The following is a 26,802-nucleotide window of genomic DNA, read 5'->3' on the forward strand; positions in this document are numbered from 1 at the left end:
GGGAGGGGTACGGGGGAAAGGGAGTGTCTATCAAGAGTCATGATTGCGCCATGCTTGGTCCCTGGGGATGTGATCCTGAAGGCCTACTGGGATCAGACCAGCACTGTCTAGGCCGCTGGTGCTGTCCATGTCTATCTAGGCATAGATTGAGGGGCTGGAAAGGTACAGTCTTTGGCAGGACAATTCCAGCTGAATCGAGGGGGTAGGATCTGAAGAAAATCCTTGACAATTTGCATGGACTTGGCCTTATCCTCTATTTTCTTAAGGACAGCTTCAGCCTTAGGACCAAAAAGAAAATCTTTGTCTAAGGGGGCATCTAGGGAACTGGATTTAACATACTTAGGAAGGGACAGTTCCCCGAGCCAGGCATGTCTTCTAATGACTGATCCTGTGGCTCTTGCCCTGCTGGAGGCAGTGCAGAGAATGCTTGGCCACCTGAAAGCAGAGGTTGCACAGATCCATTAATTCTTTTGAGAGGGTCTTATTTTCAATCCCCATTCATTTTTGTTTTATCTGGTCAAAAATAGTTTCTTGGTACTTCACTATATGAAACTGAAAATTCAAAGCCCTCATGACAAGGGTAAGCAGAAGTGCAGACTTTTTTTTTCAAACCTAAGAGTCTGCTTTCATTGTCTCTAAGTAAAGGGTTTTTGGAAGAGCTGGCTTTTGCTCCCTTAGGACCTGGAGACACCACTTTAGGATCTGCCACAGGGTTAACCTAAAACCGTATACAATCTGTTAGGCTTTCGACAGGTAGGGGGCAGAGAGAATGGTTTTAAAAAAGAATCTAAAAAGACACTGGCCTCTAAGACACAGGGAATGACAAGGAGGGAGGATTAAGAAATTCCCTAATCCTTTTCTTGGATTAGAGTAGTCCTCAGCTTCTCATTTTAAGTGCTCTCTCGAGATATGCAATGTCGTCCCAAAGGAAATGTCTTCAGTGGGAGGGCTGAGGCAAGGTTCTCCTCAGAATCAGAATCCCCACAGGAAGCAAGAGATGCACCCTCCTCAGGGGGTGGATTCATCATAATCAAAATAATCCTAGGAGTAGAGAGAGTCAGAAAATTCCAGTGGTGTGGTATCCCTCTTTCTTTTATCAGGTGATGTTTCAGTGTGAGAGAGGTGTCTGGATCTGACCAAGGAAATCAAATCCTCAGCCAATCTCACTAGGTCTTGTTGGTAGGCCTAGGTTGAGGTAAAGTGAGTACTGTTTTTTTGTGAGTGGCCTTAGGCTTTGGCCTAGGACCAAACTCAGCATTAGTACCCAAATAAACAACCAACTCCCACAAATGGCAGGCCGGGGCAATCTCCTGAGTATGTGAAGTGTCATAATTGATTTTAGAATGAGCATCGGAAGCTGGAACATGCAAAGCGGTTCTGGACCAAATCAACGAGCCAAGTCCTTTGATTTGTAAGGAAGTAGAGGGACCTGGAGGCATATCATGTGCGGCAACAGCGGCCTGTGCCACCACCTCAGATGTCGGAGGATGCAAAGGAGTCTCACCTTCTTTGGCAATAACAAGCCTAGCAGGACTGGCCGATGGTGAAGGAGTGTCATCTGAAGTCCTAAATCTGAAGTTCTTTTCCTTTTTCTACCTAGGGAGAGCTACATCAGCTCAGCCAGTGGATGACATGATAAGCGAATGCCCTGATGACTCATTGAAATGTTTAGATAGAATATCAGCCCTACATTTGATAGTTATGCTATTAAAGCAAGCACAAAATTGACAGGAACATCATTTTCTGGCCGCAAACAAGTCATCACATCGGGACTTTCGTTCTTTTTGTGTATTTGCTTGCCACAGCAGAGACGGTTGTCACTTTTGTGTTGGTACACAAATAAATGAGTCTTCGTGGGTTCTGTTTCAGCAGTTTTATTCTCTACAAACACATTATTGTAAAGCTTATCTGACTTAAGTAACTTGTGTACAAACTAACTACTGTGATCATGCATGCTTACACACTGTCTGCTGCTTCAAAATGGCACAAGGGATTACACATGCCTGGAATTTATATGTGCGCACAGCCTTGCATGCTTCTTAAAGACATAGCGCACACGCACGCTACACTGATCTACATCCTCCCTCTGAGAAAAAGATCATGCAATTTGTCATGAGATATTTGGCATGCAGAAATCACAAAATCTAGAGACATGCACTATACAATACTAAGTACACATGTACAGTGGATATAAAAAGTGTACAACTCCTGTTAAAATGCCAGGTTTTTGTGATATAAAAAATAAGACCACAATAAATCATTTCAAAACGTCTCACCTTTAATGTGATCAATAACCTGTATAATTCAACTGAAAAACAAATCTGATAGGGGAAAAAATATAAAAAATAAACCTACAATACGCTGGATGCATAAGTGTGCACACCCTTAAACTAATACTTTGTTGGGTGTGCACACCCTTAAACTAATACTTTGTTGAAGCACCTTTTGATTTAATTACAGCATTCAGTCTTCTTGGGTACACACCTGCCATCAACTAGAGAGACTCTGATTAACCCCAAATATGGTTCAGCTGTCCTAGTAGGATTTTCCTGACATTTACTCAATTGCCTGCTACAGCAAAAGCCATGGTTTGCAGACAGCTTACAAAGCATCAAAGGAATCTCATTGCTGAAAGTTATCAGTCAGGAGAAGGGTACAAAAAAATTTCCACAGCATTGGATATACCATGGAACACAATGAAGACAGTTGTCAAAAAGTGGAGAAAATATGGGACAACAGTGATGTTGCAAAGAGCTGGAGGTCCCAACAAACTTGATGAAAAGACAAGACAAAACCTGGTCAGGGAGGCTGCAGAGACCTAAGCAGCACTGAAGGAGCTGCAGGAATTTCTGTCAAGTACTGGTTGTGTACTACATGTGACAACAAATCTCCCGTATTCTCCATTTGTCTGGACTATGGGGTAGGGTTGCAAAAAGGATGCCTTTTCTTACACAGAAAAACATCCACGCCCGGCTAAAATTTGCAAAGCAATACATCAAGTCTCCCAAAAGCATGTGGGGAAATGTGTTATGGTCTGAAGAGACCAAGGTTGAACTTTTTGGCCACAATTCCAATAGGTACGTTTGGCGCAAAAACAACACTTCACATCACCAAAAGAACACCATCCCCACGGTGAAGCATGGTGGTGGCATCAACTTGCTTTGGGGTTGCTTTTCTTCGGCTGGAACTGGGGCTTTAGTCAAGGTGGAGAGAGTTATGAACAGTGCCAAATACCAGTCATTTTTGGCCCAAAATCTTCAGGAGTCTGCTAGAAAGCTGAAGATGAAGAGGAATTTCACCTTTCAACATGACAATGACCCCATGCATACATCCAAATCAACAAAAGAATGGCTTCACCAAAAGAAAATTAAAGTTTTGGAATAGGCCAGACCTTAGGTAGAAAATTTGTGGGGTGACCTGAAGAGGGCTGTGCACAAGAGATGCCCTCGCAATCTGACAGATTTGGAGCGGTTTTGCAAGGAAGAGTGGGTAAATATTGCCAAGTTAACGTGCCATGCTGATAGCCTCCTACCTGGCATTTTAACAGGGTTGTGTACACTTTTTATATCCACTGTATATACACAATTCAGTCCAAACTTGATGAAATATGTAGCGTAGTTCTAGTTTGTCTGGAAAGTAGTCTGAGTAGGTGAGCCAAGAATATCATCATGAGGTATGTTTATGAGACTAAGTAAATTCAAGAATACACTGGTATTGTCATGCTTTGACTTTTCAAGTAATTGCACATTCAGCTAGACCACTGGATTGAGGATATTCAGGACTACTAGTGACGTACAAAGTCCCATTGTTTTGCAAATTTCTGAAACAACATTCTAGTAAATTGAGTACCATTGTCAGAATAAAGTTTGTGACGACTACCATGAACTGAAAAATTACATTTAAGCTTAGTGATGACAGCTGCTGAGGTTAAGCTTGGTAGCAGATCAATCTCAAACCAGTTTGAGTAAGAGTCTACCAAAACCAAATAGTGTTGATTATTCCATTCAAAGATATCAGTTGCAACAGCAGACCAAGGTAGTTCAGTTATTGGACTTGGCTGAAGTGTTTTTTTTCGCAAATATGCTCTGGTACTATTACATATCGAAGAAGGAACACCATCAATGTCTTTTGATAATGAAGGCCAAAACACTAGTTCTCTGGCCCTTCTCTTAGTAGATAATACACCTGGGTGGCCACGATGCAAAATCTGAATATATTTGTGCTGCAATGAAGCAAGAACAATTTTAGGACCTTTGAAAATAATACCATCTTCCATCAACAATTCATTTCTGTAGGGAAAATATGATTGCATCTCAGGTGATGCACTAAACTGTTTTGACGGCCATTCAACATTGATGTAGTGATTGAGGTTTTGTGAAATTTGATTAGCAGAGTATATATGTATGCAGATAGTATGATCTCTCAACTCATCGTCTAGTTGTGGAAAGATTATGCACTGACATCACAAAGTTAAAATTTTCAGCATCAAGCTGTTCTGTTGTACTTCTAGGCAATCTGGATAAAGTATCGGCCAAATAAAGCAATTTACCTTTAGTGTAGACCATTTTGAAATTGTACTTTTGCAATTTGAGCATCATTCTTTGTAATCTCACCGGAGCAGAAGGCATTGGTTTCTTTAGCTAGTAACTAGATGCTGCTGATCAGTTTCAATTTGAATAGCTTAGCCATAAATATAATCATGAAACTTGAGACATGCAAAAACTATTGCAAGAAGCTCTTTCTCAAACTGAGCATAATACATCTCCGTTACAGCAAGTGTCCTAGATGCATAGGTTACTGGTCTGCCCTCTTGTAGAACTGCACCAAGACCAAAATTAGAAGCATCACAGGATAGGACAACTGGTTTATTCACAACATAGTAACAATGTGTGGGGGGAGGGGTCGCAATTTGTTGCTTATGGTCATCAAACGCCTTCTGATGATGTAACCATGACCATACAACATTCTTCATGTTAGCTCTCTTAATGGTGCTGTCAACTCATTGAAATCTGGTATAAACTTGCCCAAAAAGTTAACCATGCCCAGAAAACAATGTAAACTCTGCACATTATCTGGTGCTGATATCTCTAAAATAGCTGCTTGCTTGGTTGGGTCAGGTTTTAAGCCTGTACTTGTAAACAAATGTCATATGTAGGTTACTTCTGGAAGTCTGAATTTACACTTCAGAGGATTGAGCTTCAAGTTTACTTCACATGCTTTATCTAGAACTTTCTTGAGGTTTCAGTCATGCTCTGCTTCGCCATTGCCTCCAACTACTAGACTATCCAACTATTATAACACAAGGATAACCTGAAAAAATATGTTCCATTGCACGCTGAGAGACTTCACTTGCAGAAGTTATTCCAAATGGCATCCTTAGAAGTCTGTATCTGCCAAACAGGGTACTAAAAGTAGTTAGAAATAAGGATTTGCGATCAAGCATCACTTGCCAAAATGAACTCTCTGCATACAACACAGAAAATACAGTGGCATTTGGTATTAGAGCTGCGACTTCCTCAATTGTGTGCATTGGAAATCTCTAGGGTCAATGCATATTCTGATTTCATCTGAGCCTTTCTTGAGAGAGGCTACCATGGACGACACCCATTTAGTTGGTTCTGTGACTGGACAAATCACACCTTGCTGCACCATCTTATCCAACTGAGTCTTGACTTTATCTTGCATAGCTATTAGAACTCTTCTTGCTGGTCTGACCACTGGAGTAACTTTGGGGTCTAATTTCATAGAATACACATTTGGAAGCTTGCTCAACTTGTCATCCAAAACATCAGCATACTCTGAGAAAATGGCTTCTCAAATCATCTTTGAGACCTAGTAAAGATTGCACTGGTCGGACTACATAGAATAATAAGTTGTAACAGTTCTCAGCCAAATAACATGGAAGTATTACTGAACCTTTGGTTTGAATTTTTTCATCTCCTTATGCAACAAGTCTTACACTGCTGATTACACTGAGTTGTTCATTTGTTTTCACTCGTCCAAATGTATCTGCTGATATAATATTGTATTTTGATCCAGTGTCTACTTTGAGCTATGTGGATTTCCCATTGATCGGAACTCTGCAAAATACTTCACTCCTGGTCAATAGGTTTACTGTATCAACTCTCCCAGTACTGATACACCATCTACGTAGAAAGCTGATTGTTTTGTCTGTACTTGATCAACTTGTTTTCTTGTACGACCTTTCTTTACAACCGTGTGAGACTTACTTGGCTTGCAAAACTTTTGAAAGTGGTTCCATTTCTTACATTTATGGCACGGCTGTCTATATACTAAACACTTCTCTCATTTAGACTCATGGATTGCACCACAGTTTTGATAGTTAACAATAAAGCTAGACTTGAGTTTTGCTGACTCATACTTGTATGGCACTGAGATGGCGGTGGAGCTAGCACTGCTAGAACATTCTGGAAAACATGGCACCTTCTTTCAGAATCTTGTGATTGCACTTTGCTTAGGCCTGTTTCTGCTTGCCATGTGTTGCATACTGTCTGCATTTGCTCTGGAGCTTATTGCAACCATGGTTTTGTCACTTGCAAGCATGTTTGCATGCCTTTCTGTCATCTCATGGATCTGAGGAATCTCTGTGGCTTTAATCAATGTCAAATCACTGTCACGAAGCAAAATCTTCCTCACTGCAGCACTATTAATACCACATACAAGTCTATCCTTTATCAGCTCATCTTTCAAGTCACCAAACAGGCACATTTTGGCCTTATTCCTCAAGTCAGTTATATAAGCTGTAAAGGTTTCCTCTGGCTTCTGATTTCTTGTGTAAAGCAAATGACTCTCTAATATAATGTTCGTCTGGGGGTTGCACATTTCTCTGAACTTGTGCTTTAAACATTCTGGGTCTTCCCTGGATTCAGCTTGCACAAGAATATGGCAGTCAAAACCCTCGCCTTCATACACTGCTGGTGCATATACAAATGATCACTCTCTTTTTACAGTCTCAGATCTTGCTAGATTTAGCAAAATAAATGCCCTTGTGTATGCATCTCTATCTGCATAAGCTGCTTGTATAAAAATATCGTACTCCTGTTCAAATATTCTCCAGTTCTCTGCAATATTCTGGTCAAACACAAGGAGAAAAGCTCCAATAAAACAAGAACAACACTGACAGATACGTTGACAAGTAGTTGTGGTTTTTGAAGTCCATCTGCCATATTAACACATACCAGCTGTGTCTTGCAAATACCTACAAATATACACACACATATACGTGCATAAGTAATTGCCATGAACACTCAACTTGGCTAATGCTCTTCTGCTTTATATCTGCACTTCCTTTCTTTGTGCTTATAGGTATTGTGCAAATGAATAACCAGGTAGTGTTTAAAATTAACTGGACCTTGCAAAATAAACCTCTTGGGCTTCTCTATGCTTTACTGCACTTGGTGAAATACCATTTCAAATTTCTTAATGCTTCACGAAATAACTTTTTAAGTTTCTCGATGTTTTACTGTACTTTGCAAAATAACCTTTTAGCTTTCTTGTTGCTTTATGAAACTCAAAGAAATAGCTTTTCAACTTATTTACTGCTTTACAGAGCTTAACGAAATACTTTTTCAGACTTTGCAATGCTTTTATGAAATTTTCAATTAGTAAAGGCTTAACGGAATATTTTCTCGGACTTTGCAATGCTTTTATGAAGTTTTCGATTGCTGCTAAAGGCAGAAATGCTAACATCATCAGTTTTTGGAATTGGTAAAGGCTAAAATGCTAAAGTAATTGCTTGGAAATTTTTTGATAAAGGCAGGCATGGAACAGTCATGCACTATCACTTGTTAAAGTCGTCGCTTTAATAAACATTCAAGAACTTGCAATGCAATTGAGTAATTCACGAACATGGTAATACTCTTGTAATCTTTTGCAAGAAACACCTTTCTTTAATACAAGAAACCTGTTAAGCAATTGCATAATGTGAATAATCAGATTTTGGTTGCCCAAATTCAATGTCTTTTGAGGTATGTGCACTTTATAAATGACTAGATGCAATACACTGAAATGTCCCCAAAATGGCGGCACCTTACCAGGCAACTCTTTACAGTACAAGAAGCACTGTATAATGGTGACACTTTGTGACCTACCGCATCCAACACAAGAACTTTTCTTCAAATAACCATGCTTTAACTGAATTACACAAGATAGTTGCACTCTACACACAGTGAACTCTGAAATACACACACAGTAATAAACGCACTGTAAGCACTTTTATACACTCTGAGATGCTTCGAATGACTAAGCAAGGGAGTGTCTACTGTAATAGTGATCTCAGAGTGTGAATATCAACTGCTACAGTAAGTCACAGCTACAGCACGTTCATCATGGGGTTCACGGCTGCTTTACCATTTACCATGGAAAGTACTACCTTAGTACATACCAGCAAAATGGCACTGGTACAGTCTGCTCTGCTTCTAGAAAAAACAGCTTAACTTACAGTACTTAAAGAAGGTACGGATGTAGGTGCAGATGGTTGTCTCACTAATCTTTCTCCATAAATATTTCTGTAAAAGGCAGGAGAGGTAGCTACTGCTTTTACAGAAAAAAATTAATAATAGCTTGAAGTATTGCCATAAAATCACAACAAAGTGTACTACTGTTAGTCAATCATCTGGAAAGTATCTGAGTATATTCTGATCTTCCCAGCCTTCTTTATTTAAAAGAAATAAACAACTGATCAGATTTTCTTCATTCTTTAGTTCTAACCTAGGAAAATCTTGGTTGTAAGTGCAACTCCAGAGAGCTGCAGCAGTAGGGTACAATGAACTGAAAGAGCTAGTGTGTCTCTTTTTTTCAGAAGCAGATCCAGGGAGAACCACATCTGCTGGGAGAGGAAGCAGCTGTAAGAAAGTACATTTTCCAGGTCCTTTCTGACTTTCACCTGTACTCTGAAAGCCAAAGAGTAACCTCCAGCCAGTGGTTTTAGAAGGTGTTGATCATTCAGACTTGTTTATAAGAGAATCTTGAGCAGAATGTCCTGATTTGGCAGTTCTGAGGGTTGTCAAAATAAGTCTAGGTAGGATCCCCCCATCATGTAATGTGCTTGAAAATACAGCATTGCAAGACCTTGCCATAACAGTAGATGACCCACTTTTCACTGCTGCAGTATTCCTTACTAAAAGGTATATCCTATTAAGAACAGCCGTGCGTCTGGCCAACACACTATAGCCATAAGCCCTTTCAGGTGCCATACATCAGACATATGTCCCATGTCCAGGACGCAAGGTACTGCCTAATCCTCAGAAATGAACTGCCCCAAGAGAACCTGAGTAACCCAAGAGGAGCAAAAAAGAACATATGCATCCAGAAAGGGAAGAAAGGATGACCCCCTTGATCTGAACTGGAAATAGGCCTGGATTAGGGAGTTTGAGAAAAAAGTAAATGTACACTCCTAAAGTATGAGATGGGCAACTATCAAGGTTAAGTATCTGACAAATACCCTGGGAGTAGTGGAAAGCCCAAAAGGAAAGGAGGTGAACTGAAGTGGTGGTGGCCTGCTAAGAACCCGAGACATTTCTTGTAGCCCTGAAAGAAGGCAGTATGGAAGCAGGCATCCTTCTTATCCAGTATGAAGCATTAACATATTGAACTTTTTATCTTTAAAAACTTGCTTGGAGTTCAAAGATCTAGAACAGTTCTTCAAAGGGGCATCAGTTGTTGGCACCACAAAAAGTAAAAAATAAAAGCCTGTCTTCTTTTCTCTGGGTGAGAAATTTTCAATGGATACAAAGTCAAACTGTTGATCCATAACTGGTCCCACAAAGACCCTAACATTCTGGACCCATCAGCATATAGAGCAACCAGAAGCCTGTTGGCTTTAGTCAAGACAGAAAAGGCACTAAAGGTGGTAATCATTTGTGGAATTCTCCTCCCATGGGCAAATTTATCAGTGCTCTTTTCTGGGGACATCATTTGCCTCGGAAAGATCTCCAAAATCACAACTAAAAAAGGCCAGAGTTAAAAATACACTATAATTCAGTAGCAAAATATAATGCACCACTGGTATACAAGGATAAAGCCCCGACTATGACCAAGGCATTTCAAGTTCAATTAGGATTTCGTATGCTTAATGGTACAGCAGGGAGAATGGTCATGCTCGTCTTGGAGACAGGGATGCATTTCATTTGCCTCATAACATCACTTCTGACCCAGTCTCAGTCAGAAACAATGTCGAATGGGTGGGGGCCAGTACAGTGGTGATGCAGGAGTGGCCATCTAAACAGGTGATGGTAGCTCCTTGTCAGCCAGCAAGGTAGTAAGTGTGGACTGATGGAAGGGTAGAGGCAGCCTCAACAGTGACAGATAATCTCATTTCACCATCCAAAAGGAGGGGGTTAGGACCCTTGTACAAAATACACTCTCACTACTGGGATACTGGCAAGAGCATCAAACTCTGTGATGTGTACCTGGATGACAGCCTCTGTGGGCAGCATTCATCCTAGGAGATTTGAGTGAAGAATATTTACCCTCAGGAATGAATAAGCTCAAGTCAGATAAGGTGACTCTAAGGTCAGCAGGTAAAGGAAGAAAAAAAACACACAAAAAAATTCAACAGCAAAACTGCAAAATATCAGTATTCTTAAAGAAAATCCCAAACTGGTCACTTATCACTTTGTAAGATGCTTGAATGACAAAAAAGGCAGACTTCTTATTCTGTTGCAGCAGAAACAGATGTTCTCTTTTCTGCCAAGTGTCCTACTGACATCTGTCCCAAGGGAAAAAGACTAGCTTTGCACTCAAAATAATAAAATCCGTGGAAGACAGGTCACAGACATCTGCCTGTAATTAATTCCCACACATTTTGACTAATATTTCAACAGTGATCTTTAAGAAGACCATCACTGAAATTGCTCACTCTGTTACTCTATACATTTCTTATTCAGTGGAGACACAATACCTCTGCTTTCCAGCAGCACAGTCTCTCTCCACTATATTTAAAATTACAACTCCTATACAGATACCCAATGCAATTTTGACAGGAGATATTACCCCAAATAGACAGTCTTTCATTTGGTGTTTCCACTTCTGGGATGACACTCAGCTCATGTTGTTCCAGGATTCCCATTAATCCCAGCTTTGTTTTTGTCACTGGTGGTTTTCGATTGCGCTGGTGCCCTCTTCCCAGCATTCTTTGAAAATCATCTGATTAAAATATAACAATACATTAGTTTTCATCAATACAATAAATGTAAAACTAAATAAAAAAGTACTCCAATTAACAATTAGTGTTCTTTTAACAAGGCTGTATGAACCACTAAAAAGAGCAACAGTACACTTCTGATATGATTTTGAAACATCTGTAGTCAAAGTCTGCATGTAAGGATTATGCAAGCAATTCCATATCACACAACATTAACAGCAGATGAGATTTTTTTCAGTGAGGTTTTTGTGACTGACAATGCAGAAACAAACAATAGCACATTATGGCTTGCTGTACTGTAAGAACACGTCTGGCCACAAAGCCTGCTGCCTGTACCAGAATAAGCACAATTCTTGCACATCAAAAACAACAATGAATTTAAGTCACTTACATGGTTAAAGTAATAGACAAGCAAGTACCTTGTCCAGTTTAAAAGAGACGCTAACAGTTAAGAGTGAATGGAGAGGCTGTACAAGTACATGGAGACTACAGGTCATGTGATTTTCTGGTTTAATTTCTCCAAGACTTTTGGGTTTCTAGTATCATGCCAGAATGAACCCCATTCCTAAGTCAAAGTATGACTAGAGTTCACAAAATGAGTATTGCTTCAGGCTTTGATGTTAGCCAAAAGTGTCCTTCACAGTACCCACAATGTGCCCAGAAATGAATCCCTTGGCAAAAGTGTCCTTCACAGTACCCACAATGTACCCAGAAATTAATCCCTTGGCAATTCATACAGAATTGCATGTATCAGTAGCATATACAAACTTGACTGCAAATTATTTATGGCACATATTGCTCCTACTACTACTGGGAATGTCTGGATATCGCCCTTCTACATTGCCCTCATTTCTGTCTGTAAATGTGACTATGAAAAAGTAGCTATTATGTCTAACACTGAGGACCATCTTTGGTGACCAGTGAGTGGGAAAAATAAAGTACATTTTAAACAGTACATCTCCCATACTAGAAGAAGCCAGGGGGCCATACCCCTCAACAATTTAACTCTAGAAATCTGGATAAAGCCAAAAATAATGGTGGGACAAAGGGCCAAAAATAGGGACTACTCTTAAATATGATTCTTACAAGCTTAGAAAGTTTCTAGAACAGATTTCAGGCTAGCAAGCATTTTCTGAAGGGTATGAGGTCTGAAACTTATCAAATTTACATCAGTATTTAGTGATTTTAATCCTCAACAATTTGCCTAAAAAAAACCAAGAGATTTTATGAGGAACAAATATGAGGCAAAAATCTGGCCAGTTGAAGTATATGATGACGCAGTCATTCAGTTTAACAATCTATTTCTTGAAACCTTAAACAAACCTGCCCCTCCCTGGATAAAAAGAATTACATTTAACTATGCTCGCTGGTTTACAAAACATACAAAACAACTGATGCACAATTCTGACAAAATCTAGACAATGGCCAAAAAAAAATGAAAACTCCACCCTACAAATCTACCGGCTACTCCACCACCACATCAAAAAGCAAATAAAAAAAAGATAAAAAAGAATACTACCTAAAATTCCAGTCCAATAAAATAACAAGTACAACCCCAAGAAGTTCTGGTTAGCAATGTCATTGCTCCTAAACACTAGCACTAAAGCAACACCCATTCCATTCCCAGATAAAAGCAACTCAGACATAGCCAACATTTTTAACACCCACTTTATCAAAACTATAGTTAATATCACCACCAATGTTCCCCAAGTCCCCATGGATCTCAACTCCACTAAAATCCACTCACAGTCCTCCACCACTGCACCACCACCACATCCTAATAATTTTCTTTCTACTCCTACTTCTTCTTTCCTTAAAACCAGTTCCCACTTCCAATATTAAATGACTACTACTTAAACTCAAACCACGTAATAATGCAGCAGATGACCTACCCAATGAATATCTTAAGACTAGCAGCAAATGCAATTTGCTTATCGCATCAGCATACTAATAAATAGATGTATCCTTGAATCCCATGCAGACCATATTGATTTACTCGGTTTTTACTGAGTTTTGGGGTCCAAATGACTTGGTGCCACGATTCCCGAATGGCACCCCTTCATTTCTGATTTTTTTTCTTTTAGTTTTATTAATTTTTTCAAAGTTCGCGCTGTCGGAGCTAACGTCAACACGTGAGCGATGACGTCAGCTCTGTCAGGGCTATCAGCCAGTCGGAATTGAGCTCCTTGAGCTCACGTCATCACTTCCGGTGAGCGAGAAACATTTGGATCATTATTAGCAGCAGCCAAGAGCAGGAACATATATTACACATTCATCGGACCGCTTTGGAGTTGGATTTGGATAAAGCAGCTGCAAGAGCGAGCAACAAGCAGGAGTGGATTTATTTCAGTGAGCAAGACTGTTTTATAGCAGCCGCATGTTTGGGGCAAGCAGGTTTGGTGTGTGTGTGTGTGTGTGTGTGTGTGTGTGTGTGTGTTGGCGGGTGACTGGTTGTGTTTGTGTGCTTGTTGGTGGTAAAGTTTGTAGCTCTGTAGAAGGAGGTGTAGGTTTGGTTAAGGCACAGAGGTCAGTGCTCAAGGCCCCATCTTGAGCTTAGCAGATAGCCACATATATGCACTTGCACTGAATTCATGTTAGACTATTTTGTAGGACCAGAAGGTCAGAAAACACCAAGTAAAAATATTGAAAGCTGTAGAAAAAGAAGTTATGTACCTACCATAACGTTCCATGTTAGTTGTCTTCATCTCGCCTTCCTTCTTGCTGTTTGGGGATCGGAGCCGACCCTCGGCTCCGACTCGGCCATCTTCAATAGCTCGAGAGCTGTTTACTGGCTCGAGGTTACCCCTTATCCCATGATGCCTAACGACAGCTACCCAGATCTTGTTTGTAATAGCTAATCCCAGACATAAGTTGAGAGAACCAGTTATCTAAAAACTGGTTGTTCAATACATCTAATTATAGAATAGGTTACGAAAAAAAACCTGGCCAGAAGGGCAATACGGACCAAAGAAATACTCAGCCAGTGAAACAAGAACTCCTCTCAGTCCATTAGGACGGGGGAAGGAGGGAGGGGGATGCAAGAAAGGCGAGATGAAGACAACTAACATGGAACGTTATGGTAGGTACATAACTTCTTTATGTTAAGTTGTCTATCTCGCCTTCGTTCTTGCTGTTTGGGACAGCGTCAATAGCACCTAACTTCCTGGGTGGCTCACTGGAATAGACTCTTCAGAACAGTGGAACCAAAGTCAGCTCTGCTCCGGGAGACCATATCCACCTGGTAATGAGAGATAAAGCTATGAGGGTCTGCCCACATGGCAGCTGCACAGATTGAATCTATGGGCAGCCTAGACTGAAAGGCTAGGGAGGTGGCGAATGACCTTTTGGTTTAGTTGGTAAGTCTTTATTCCGTAACTGGTAAATAAAGGTGATAATATTAGATAACCATCTGGATAAGGTCACCTTGGAAACTGGGAGGCCTTGTTTGTTGAAGGCATAAGAGAGAAATAACTGGTCTGACTTTCTTAGTTCTTTAATTCTATGAAGGTAAAAACGCAATTGTCTGTGAACATCCAGTTGGTGGAGCTTGTATTCTGCCTTGTTGCTGTGATTGGGAAAGAACAGTGAGAGATCTATGGATTGATTTAAATTGTTCTCTGAGCAGACTTTAGGAAGAAAGGATGGATTGGTCCTCAGAGAAACTCTGTCCTTGCGAAACACCAGGTAGGGGGGAAGAACACATAGTGCTTGAAGTTCTGAGACACGCCTAGCTGAAGTGATAGCAACCAGAAAAAGTGTTTTCCAAGACAGAAACTTAAGGGAATATGATGCTGCCGGTTCAAAAGGAGGCAAAATTAAGGAAGTTAAGACCAAATTAAGATCCCAAGGAGGAGGGGGATCTCTCACTGGAGGTCTAAGAAGAGATGTTCCTCTCAAAAAGGCCTTACAGAGCTTATGAGACATGATGTTAGAATTCAACAATCCAATATAAAAATTTGAAATGGCCACTAACTGAACTCTAAATAGTAGCCGAAGCGGCACCAGACTGAAAAAGTTGTGCTAGAAATTCAAGAATTTCATGGACCGGGGCTAAGAAAGGATCCACATTTCTAGACTCTGCCCAGTAAGAAACCGTTTCCATTTCCTAGCATATGTTTTTCTCGTAGTAGACTTATGTGAGGAAACGATAATATCACGGACTGCTGGGGATATACTGGGAAGCCTGGCTAAGGTTGGAAGTGGAGTAACCAAGCTGTGAGCTGGAGTGCTTGGAGGGATTGATGCAACCTGCCTGACTGATGAATCAGAAGACCTGGAATCGGGTCCAGAATACAGGGCTGATCGACAAGGTAGAGGTGCAGGAACAGAAACCATATCTGTCGAGGCCAATAAGGGGCAATGAGGATCATTTTGCAACCCAACGATTTTGCTTTCTGTACGAGTCTTGGTATTAGAGGAAATGGAGGAAAGGCATAAAGGAGTCCCTGAGGCCAATCATGGACTACAGCGTCTCTTGGTATGTGACCTGGAAGCAGAAGAAGGGAGAAGTAGTTGCTGCACTTGTTGTTGAGAGGGGTGGCAAACAGATCGCAGCAAGGCTGTCCCCATTTGCAGAGATCCGCAACTTTCTGATTTAGAGACCACTCGTAAGGCATGAGAATAGCTCTGCTGAGCCTGTCTGCTATGAGGTTGAAACTCCCAGGGATGTGCGCCACAATCAGAAAACGTTGGGAGGAAATCGCCCATTGCCACAGTCTGAGTGCCTCTCGACACAGGGGGTAGGACCTGGTTCCGCCCTGTTTGTTGATGTACCACACCACTGACATGTTGTCTGTTTGAATTGCAATGGTCCCAGAAGGAAGAGAGTCTTGAAAGGCTTGCAATGCCAGAAGCACGGCTCTCATTTCTAGGACACTGATGTGCAGATGGTACTCGTGAGGCTGCCAAGTGCCTTGGACTGTCCTGCCTAGATAATGCCCCCCCACCCTATCAGGGAGGCGTTCGTGGTCACTGTGGCTACCGGTGGAGGCTGTATGAAAGGTCTGCCCTGAGACACTAGTGGGGAGTCCATCCACCAAGACAGGTGCCTTTTGCATGTTTCCGTAATCAGGATCATGTGAGACATGGGAAGCTCCTGAAAGGACCACTGTGTGAAAAGAAGCCACTGAAGAATTCTCATGTGGAAAAGTGCTAATGGAACTAGAAGAATAGCAGCTGCCATGGAGCCCAGAGCTTGAAGGACATATCTGACTTGAATCCTTTTGCTCTGCATTAGGATTAACACTTGCTGAATTGTGGAAACTCTTTCCAGTGGTAATCTTCCAAACATTTCCCTTGTGTTTAATTCTGCTCCTATGTAAGTGATAGACTGACAGGGTAACAAGGCAGATTTTTCAAAACTTATTGTGATGCCTAGTTGAGTGCTTGATGTGATTGTATAATCCCGCACTTGTAAAAGTTGATGCCTGGTGGTAGCAGTGAGGAACCAGTTGCCTAGATATGGAAACACCTGGAATCCTTGACGTCTCAGGTGAGCTGTGACTACTGCCATACACTTGGTGAACACCCTGGGGGCTGAGGTGAGACCAAAGGGCAGAGCTCTGAACTGGTAATGACTGGCCTCTACCCGGAAGCAAAGAACTCTTCTGGAGCGTCTGTCCATCTTGATATGGTAGTACGCGTCCTGAAGATCTATCGAGCACATTCAATTGTCCTGACCCAGAAAGGGAAGAATGGACTGTAGCGTGACCATCCGAAACTTTTCTCTTTGTACAGATTTGTTTAGTCTGCTGAGATCCAGAATTGGTCTCCAGTCCCCTTTTTTGATACCAAAAAGAATCTTGAGTAAGTTCCGGATCTGAGCTGGTCTGTGGGGACTTCCTGAATGGCTCTTTTTTCTAGCAGTTTTGAAACTTCTAGGACTTCTTGTTCCCTCAGATTGGGTGGAACATCTGGAAGGGCCTTTTTTGACTGTAAGGGGGATTGATGGAAGGGAATTTTGTAACCTCCGGATATAATGGATAGTACCCATCTGTCTCTTGTCAAATTTTGACAGGCTTTTGGGTACAGCGAAAGTCTTTCCCCGACTGCCTCCAGAGGTGAGCAGCTGGGCAACCCTTCAGGGATGCTGGAAGGGCTTGCCAGAGAAGGATTCTCTATCACCCTTGTTTTGTGGACCCTCTCTGCCATGAGGGCGGCGTCTGTTATTGTTTCCCCTCTGCCTCTGGAGGAAAAATCACCACGTATGTCAGGCAAGGATCCCTGGGATTTCCGGAACCACATCTTCCCACTCTTCTGACCCTTGGGGTAAGGTCTAGAGGGAGTGGAAAAATGGACTCCCACGGCAGAGAGAGTCTTGCCTTCTTGCTCACACCTGGTCAATGTGTCTTTCACCTGAGGCCCAAAGAGAAAGGAGCCATCAAAGGGAGTATTGGTGAAGGACGCTTGAAAGGGTTCCGCAAACTGACAGAGCCGCATCCAAGCATGTCTCCTGAGGGCCACACCTGTGCCAGCGGCTCTGCTCGCTCCATCGGCTGCATAGGAAATCAGCCTCATGGAGGAGTTGACTATGGAATTAAGAGTTGCCAGTTGGGAAGCTACTTTGGCTTGTACTCCCACAGCTGTAGGATCTTGAAGGGCATCTCCAAGCTCTTTCAGGAGATCCCTTTGAAGACGAGTAAAATGACAGACAGTTCAGGGACCTCATCGAGAAGGTCGCTGAAGCAAACAATCGCTTTCCGTATCTATCCATCGTCTGAGACTCTTTGTTAGGGGGATGAACAGATGAAGAGGTTTCTGCTAACTCTTTCTTGGTGGCTGCTGCTACCACCATGGCATCAACGAGCACACCTTTGGAAGGGAATAGCTTATCCTGGGGGGGGCTGTAATAAATTTGTTGAGTCTCCTCGGAGTTGGTTCCACAGTGTCCAGAGCTGACTAAGCCTTTCGAACCACCACAGACATGAGTGGGTCAAAAGGAGGAGAAACCCAGGAGGTGGAAGGTCGGGAACTGAATGCGTCCAGGAATACAAACTCATCCTTGGTAGGGGCTAGGGAAGTCCAGTTCCCCCTCTGCCTATGCATTTCAAGGATGTCCGAAAAGGAAACATCTTCAGAGGGGGACCCTTCCGATTCATCTAAGACTGTTACCTAAGTGACAGACTCAGGGGAGTCAATGTGCTTCCTCTTGCACTTCTTCTTCCGAGGGGGCTCATCTGAGTGATCAGGGGAGGCCTCAGAAGAAGAGAGAACACCCAATGGGATGTCCTGGGGCATCGGTTCCCTACGCTTGGGGTCTGGAGGAGGAGCAGAGGTTGGCACAGACACTATGGAGGACGGAGCCGATGGAGCTGGTAGTGGAGCTGTTTTAGGGGACAGCACACTCCGCATGACCTCGAAGGCGCCTCGACCCTGAGGCAGAGAAAGCTCCAGTTCCGAAGAAATAGGAATCTTTCTCCGCGCCGAGGGTGACGGCTCCGAGGCCGATGTTGGAGCCGAGCACACCTGCGCCGAAGTTCCGAGGGTGAGACCGGGGTCGGACAAGGGTCCGATGCCACTCCCCCCCTCGGAACCAACGAGAGCGCCCTGGCGTCCAGATTCCTCGATAGAAGGAACAATCGAGGTAATCGGAGCCAAAGTCGGAGCCGAATGAGACATGGTGATCGGAGCCGACGGTTCCACTACTCGCACACCAACGATCTCTGGCTCTGAACTCAATGGAGTCGGAGGAGGAATGGAAATAGAGGCGGTTGGAGCAGATACCTGTTGAGGTGGGCTAGATAGTAATTTAGCTAGTGCCTGTGACTTGAGCAACCTACTTACTACTCTCTCCACATCATGATCCGAAAGCCTAGAGGATCGAGAGGAGTGTGAAGAATGGTGGCTGCGTTCACTTTGTAATAATGGTGACCGAGGTGCCGAATGGATGGACTCTAAGGAAGGGGACCTCAGTCTCTTATGGCTCTGTGACGGCTCCAAAACATCTGATTGAGGCAACGGAGAAGTTGTCTTGTCGGTGCCAGCCGGAACCGACATACTCGGTTGTTCCAGTGCAGGAGTCGGCTCCGAAGGTGGAGCCGGCGGTTTGACAGCTTTAGGGGATTTCACTGGCTGAGAACTCTTTGCCGGTGAATCCTGAGGCTTCAATAAACCCCGAAGGATTAATTTGTTTTTGCGCTCCTGCAGGACTCTTGGACTAAAGGCGTGGCAAATAGAACAAGAGTCCTGCAGGTGAACAGCGCCAAAACAATAAAACGCAACTAGTGTGCCTATCTGTCAGAGACATTTTTTGACAGCATGAGTCACACTTTTTGAAGCCAGAAACTTTCATATCCTTGGACATAATTCTACCACAATCCAAGCACCACAAAACAGACAAAAAAAAAATCTCTATACTACTAACGAACACAACAGTTTTTTTTTTTTTTTAACATAGTAAAAAGGTAGGGAAGGAGAGCCTCTAAGTTAAACAGCTGTCCTACGGGAGGGGGGGGAGGGGAGAACTCTCTAAATTAAACGAGTTCTTAAGAAAAAAAAAAGAAGCGACGTCCACAAATAACACCCACAGAGAATAAAACTATAAGGGGAAGTATATACTAGTTTTAAGAAATTTAAACAATATAATTATAGAAAAATACAAAAGTATGCAAGCCTGGGCCAGAAACGACACACCTCGTAGCTGAAGCGGCAAACGAGATCTGGGAAGCTGTCGCTAAGCATCGTGGGATAAGGGGTAGCCACGAGCCAGTAAACAGCTCTCGAGCTATTGAAGATGGCAGAGTCGGAGCCGAAGGTTGGTTCCGATCCCCAAACAGCAAGAACGAAGGCGAGACAGACAACTTAACATTGAAATTTTAAATTTAAAATGGATTATATAAGCAGCCCAAGTAAATATACTTCTCATTGCTAGGACCAACTAGTGTCCTGAATAATAAATATCAAGAATATTTAAGAAAAAGGAAATGAAGAGGTTTTACTATTTAGGAAGCTTGTAACAAAAGCTCATGTAAGCACCCCAACAAGAGGTCAATATGAATACAGACAAGAAAAACAGCTTAATTATACAGAAATGCCAATACAAGTAGTAGATGGCTTGCAGGGCAGAAATATGTCATGTATTTCCATAGAGCTGAAGACTGCCTGTATTATATATTGTTGATGCTGAGTGAGATCCTCCAATTATAAGTCCTCAAGGTAATAAACAAGTACTAGGGAGCAAGGGCTCACCGGACCATAATACAACAAGAAAGGCTCCAAAATATAACAGGAAAAAACGTGTGTGTGCGGTACAGGAAGGTCGCAGAGGTTAGCAGCTTTGAATAAACAGTAGTCTAATCATTTAATTTACATAAGTTAGCCATGCAGTACAAAAACAACAGCTGTAAAATGCAAGAACTAAGTAACCCAGAAATGTTATGATGTACTATAAATGTACTGCAGTTGCTGAGAGCTATAAACAATTAGTGTACTTCAAAAATGGCAACTCCACCATCCAGGTATGTCTGTGGTTGGCATATGATGCCATAATCACGGTCTGTGAATGCAGGAGGATATGTGATGTGCAACAGGAAGTCCCAACAAATTAAATACTGCACACAACTCAGTTCATGATAAGCACACACAAAGTGGTTTGCAGAACCAAGGTAGCTCGCTGCAATGAATATTTCTCAGGAAAAATGGCAGAATAGACCACAGACTTGTTTTAAATATGTTTGTTGAACAAATACTAGATTCATGATACTTCCTTTCTGTATGAGTTTTAGAATGTGATTTTGAAGAACATTTGTAACAGATGGTAAGATAGGTGGAATGGTCTGAGATAGGTAGACAGAGCCAATGCTTGTTCAGTGAGTTGCTGAACATTAGGGAAGGATTGGAGTGCCTATGTGAGTGAAAAGCTGTGTGAATGGTGCTTTATTAAAAAACAAGTCAAGTAATTTAAAGCGTATTTTTGTGTAGGGCCAGCTACCCACACACCTAACAAGCAGGAGTTTCTATCTTGTACATCCCCTGCTTTATATAATCAATTCTGAGGTCAACACACCACGAAGGAGGGAGGGATAATTCCTCCTTACAGCACAACCTAATTTAAAGTAGACACTTCTGACCAAGTGTTATTTTGCACAGCGGCCAAGAGAGTGCTCAATTCTAAAAAGCTGACCAAGTTTGCAGACGACTGCAAACTGGGTGCTATAATAGAGTCTCCGGCTGACATGGATATCCTCCAGAAGGGCCTTAATGAGACTGATGCATGGTGTCAGAGCCATGGTCTCAAGCTAAATGCTAAAAAATGTGTAGTAATCCCCTTTGGAAAAAACAGAGTACCCGCGAACTACCACATAGGAGGTAACACCCTGAAATCTGAAGAAGTAATAAGGGATCTAGGGGACCCAAGTAGATAGTCAGCTTTCCTTTAATAACCATGTTGCCAAGGTGGTTAGAAAATCCTTCTATGTGACCCATCTGATCACGAAAGGGTTTGCATCAAGATCTAAGGATGTAGTGGTGCCCCCTCTACTCTTCTCTCATCAGACCCATTACTGAGTACAATGCACCAATTGGAATGTACCTGGCTAGGCATCTCCAGCAGCTGGAGAGACCACAGAGGTACCTCACTAAGAGGATTACTGGCCTCAAACAGTTGCCCAATGCAGGATGACTGAAAAAACTAAGGCTTTTCTCTGTTGCATACCGCCTTCTCAGAGGCGATCTCTGTCTAACATACAGAGCCATGTCCAACCCAGAACTGTTGAACATGCTCCATCTTAGCAAAACCAAATCTACTCGAGCTACACGCTCTAGGGATATAAACCTCAGCACAACAATGAATAGAACATGTTGGAGGGATAGATTCCCTTCGCAAAGACTTCCCTTGCTATGGAACAAGGTCCCGATCTACATAAGACAGAGCCCCTCACTATCACTCTTCAAGAGGAACCTTGACGAGTGGATGGGTAACAGAAAGTTCATACCAGGGATCATACCAACAGCTCTACTAGATAGGGGCCAAGGGTACTAGCTGCTAGATCAAGGGCCTAGGGAACTAACCAAAGGGGCGGTGAATACTGCACAATGTGGCAGGGCTAATATATGCCTTAGGGCAGATAGCCCAGTACCTACCTATGAACCTAAGAACTGCCCATCTATTTTGTTCCTTATATTGACTGAAGTTAACTTATTATTTAATTTTTTTTTGTAGTTCTTAGAACTGCAGCTTGACTATTAGCCACTAGGCAGCCCTCCAGTTTTTCCTACATCTGATACTGGCAGTGTCCTGCCAGGTGGGGCTGCCTTGGCAGGGAGGGAAAGGGAAGGAAGGTCCAGCAAACATGGTTCAGTACTGCTTCCAAAGGTGGGGCTGCTTCAGCACGGTGTGAATGAGAATAGGGGTCCAGCATTCATGAAGGGTGGACTGGAGTCAGTTACCTGCAGCAACACATACACTACTCAAGCCTAGGCTTTTTCTGAAGCTCTGCCTTCTTTAACATGCTGTGCTATCAACAATGGGGGCATGCTGTGGCACTTGAGAAGGCACTGCCTCCAACTTTTGTGGAGATGCATCTTTCATGCTTCATGTCTCCAGTGTAGGGTGATTCCAAGGCTGCATGGCTTTGGTATCACAACCAACTCTCCTGTACATTGGCATGTGTCCACAGCCCACCCTGCACCCTCCCCTAAGGAAAGATAAGCAGGCAGAGCCTCTTTATATCTCTCCACCATCACTCTGAGTCCCGTAGGTGCTTAAGACACTGGTAGACCTCATGTAGTCTGGGTCACAGTCAGGGCTTTATACCCCTGTAGCACTCAAGTATTTCCCAAATTTTGTTGTAGCTGATAAAGCAAAATTTATAGTTAAAGCAGTTCATTGTTAAAGCGGCCTTCAGTATGAACTGTTAACTTCCATGCCCTTAGGGTTAACTGTATGATAAAGCTTAAGCCTATCAAAGTGGACACTGACACACTGATGGAAAATGCAGGCAGCCCCACATGCTCAGTGACATCTGTGTGTACCAATATTTTTCTCACGTTCCCCAATTTCTTTGTACTTCTGAAAAGTATGCTGCTTGGCTACCATAAGCTGTCCATACATATGTGTGTGTGTGTGTGTGTGTGTGTGTGTGTGTGTGTGTGTGTGTGTGTAAATGCCCCCAATGTATAGCACCTGGTGGCTAGAGCTATGCAGGCTCAAACCCTGTACCTTTGGTACAGGGTAAAAAGAGCCTAAAGTCCCTAGCCACCATTTCTGAGCTTTGTCTAGATGTTTTGAGCTAAGAGTTGACAGCTAAGGCTTTGTTGTTTGTCCAGGCTTTTTGTGCTAAGAGTTGAGAGCTATGGTAAGAAGTGAGAACTGAATTCACTACATGATGGCCATTAAGTTTCAGTCTTCCTATTTTGTAAGGGACTGCTGATTTGGCATAATAGTATGTTGTTCTGCCTGTAGTGCATAGGGTCCTGGGTTCACGACTTGCCAGTGAAATGCATGGTGGTAACATAACATTTTATTCTAACAACTTTCCAAAATTATACAAGCAATGATTAAAATGTGTCCCTGGTTTTTGACCTTTTGCCCCCACCAAAAAAAAAAAAATGAAGTTGAAATTAAGTGCGAGAAGCTGTGCAAGATGCCTATGGCTTACACTACTGTCATTATATTTATAGTGTGGGTGTAGAAGTAGACTTTATGATGGAAATGTTCTAAACTGGGCAGTTTTGTCATTGGTTCATGCATTTTGTTTCAATGCCTACAGTACAGCCTACTGGAAAAATGTTCAAACAATAAATTTAAAATATGCTGTGTCTAACAAGTGTGCTGTATTATACAAGGAATATAACTTAATAAAAGTCTGGAAGGTGTATCAAAGTAAAGAACACATGTATGTTTTGTGTGCAAGGGGCCAATGATTTGAAAACAGCCCAACGGTAATCTTTATCCACCACTGGCAAGACGCATTTTCTTTGGATGTGGTGTGTGGGTTTCAATGCTATTTCAATGAATGTGAGTTTCAAGGGCAGAGAAGTTTCAATGCCAGGTCTATTTTCATTATGAGACAATACTGCTTTGTTTAGGAGATGTCTGTTAGTGTTTGTGCATTGTTGTGCTGCAAAATGCAAAAATAAAATCCAAATAATCATTGTAGAAGTAAAGCAGTATGCACACATTAGTGTTTACGGTAAATGGGGAGAAATTGTCAGGTAATGGGACATTGGAATGGCTGCAGGGGGACTCTGGTGCCATATTTTGGTTGTCCGTTCTTCAGTTTGTGTTTGAAAGTTGGTATCCCACAATTCCATTGGAGTGGGTGGGGTTACATAATTATGTATGCAAATTAGATGTTAATCAGTGTAGATATTTGTACCTATTTTTTTCATGGGCCTTGTCCAGACTTTTGATGATTCCAGGTGGAGAGGTATGATCCTGTGTCCCACATATCTGGAAAAAGACTTTTATTCTACCAGTCCACAAAGGTGGGAACCCTACTGATCTGTCTAACTACCACCCAACTGTTATCCTTTCCACTATTTCAAAAATTCTGGAAAAGTGTATTTGTCTCAACTCCTGGAGAGACTGACAAACAAATTCTCTCACCCATACAACACTGCTCCAGATCAGGCTACAGCACCATGACTGCCTTAATCTACTTCATGGACACAATCAACAAAGTAAGGGACTCTGGCAAATATGTTGTTGCCCTATTTCTAGACCTTTCAAAAGCCTTTTGACACTGTTTCACATCCTCTTCTTCTAAATAACCCCCATCAAACAGGTCTTTCCTCCTCCACCCTCTCTTGGTTCTCAAGCTTCCTATCTGATAGCCAACAGATAGTCAAAATGGAATTCTGCCCTCTCTTCTTATCTTCCTAACTCAAGCGGCGTACCCCAAGGTTCAATACCTGGCCCCCTACTTTTTAGTTTATTCATCAACAACCTATGCCCATCTCTCAGCCATGGCTCACTCATTCAGTACATGGATGGACTCTACCATTATTTGTCCAGCAGTACCCAGCACCACTCTTCAAAACACAGCCTAAACAGCATTCTCCACCACTGAAAACTGGTTGACCAAAAACAATCTACTACTCAATCCCAACAAAACCGAGCTACCAGTGTTTTTACCTAAAAAACACACCTATACACGAAGACCAATTCATCGTACTCTCTCACAATAAAACACCTACTGAAATAGTCTCCCACACAAAACTAATAAGGGTAGTAATAGACTATCATTTCAAATTTGACTTACACATTCAACATGACATAAAAAACACCCCCAAAACTGGGCTCTCTTTATAGGCACAACCATTTCCTCACTTCCACTACAAAAAAAAAAAAAAAAAAACCTCTCGCCACAACTTATCTTCTCCCATCTCTTACATATAGAACCTCACTACTCACAAACATACTCTCCTCATTAAAATCTAAACTATAAACTTGTTACAAGACTGCCAGGTTTGCAGCCAACTCCTCCTATTCCACCCACCATTGCCAGGCTCTACAATCTCTTGAATGGATTGAACTGCCCCATCAGTTTACCTACATACAACTAACCCCTACTCAAGTTAGTTTATAAGCCCTCACTCTCTTAAATATTCTCACACTACATACACCAAAGAGATCTCTCAGATCAGAAAACCTGCAGCTTCTAAGGTTTACAGACCTAATCTACCAGCCGGCTAACTACTCTACTCTTACTTTGTAGATAGAAACTGGAACTCTCTCCCACTACATATTAGGTCTACTCAAAGCCTTGCACAAACACCTCTCTACCACGTAGATCTGTAACTGCCCCAGTGTGCCCACCCTTGCACACCACCCTCCTCAACCTCCATGACCCCTACTCTCACCCCCTACATATTCTTGGTCTCTTCTTAAACACATATTTTTGCAAACTGCCACTACAAAGTTACCCTGCCTGTATAATTTTTCATAACTGTTACATACCAATTTTTTCACTACGGAAAATAAAACTTTGCATAAAATTGTTTTGGACTGTTGCATATCACTTTCCTCACTAAGAAGCAAAAACTTTGTAAATAATTGTTCTACACTGTTGAGTATATAATTGCCAAATGTTTATGTTTTTGGAGCATTAAGAAAATAGAACTTTGTTAAAAATTGTTCTACACTATTTATCTACATGCTTTTAAATGTTATGTTTGTGGAACTTTTCTCTCTGGGCCTCCACTGAAAACGGGCCAGTTTTAGCCTAGTGGACCATCCTAGAAATCAACTCCCAATAAATAAATAATAAAATAAAATAAAATAAATATGCAGATGACAAACTAATATTCAACAATTCAAGTGCTTAAATCAAAACATTTAACACAATTTAACATTGGGTAATTTATGACTGCACTTTCTTGATGGATCCTAGGGCCAAGTTCCTCCTCTTCAAACACAATCACACAAAATTTCTCTGAATATTTTGTTCTTAAACAATGTGTATGCTTTAAGTTTGTGTGCCGTCATGTCAACCACAAACAACCTAGGCGCACCTAGCCCCTGTGCCTATCATTTTATTCCAGCCACTAGTGTGCACACCACCTGCAAAAAACTAACAATGACTATTTGATATTTACACTGCAAACAAGCAATGAAAAAACACAATAAGGTGAAATTTATCACCTGATAAGAGCATGGCCTACTGCATACCTCTCAACTGTACCATTTTTATCTGCAA

The 26,802-nt window shown here is 42.0% G+C and overlaps 1 protein-coding gene across 1 annotated transcript in view; it reads right to left on the bottom strand.

Annotated features, from left to right (window-relative positions):
* Window positions 1-26,802, bottom strand: part of LOC122802137 (centrosomal protein of 295 kDa-like) — a 1,720,043-nt gene that overhangs the window by 1,018,228 nt on the left and 675,013 nt on the right. Inside the window, exon 6 of the mRNA XM_044071818.1 lies at window positions 11,014-11,166. Coding sequence (XP_043927753.1) covers window positions 11,014-11,166 — 153 coding nt within the window. The remainder of the gene's footprint in view (window positions 1-11,013; window positions 11,167-26,802) is intronic.

The sequence above is a fragment of the Protopterus annectens genome, chromosome 5.part0 (assembly GCF_019279795.1).
Source record: "Protopterus annectens isolate FY-2018-M chromosome 5.part0, PAN1.0, whole genome shotgun sequence".
NCBI classification, from domain to species: domain Eukaryota; kingdom Metazoa; phylum Chordata; order Ceratodontiformes; family Protopteridae; genus Protopterus; species Protopterus annectens.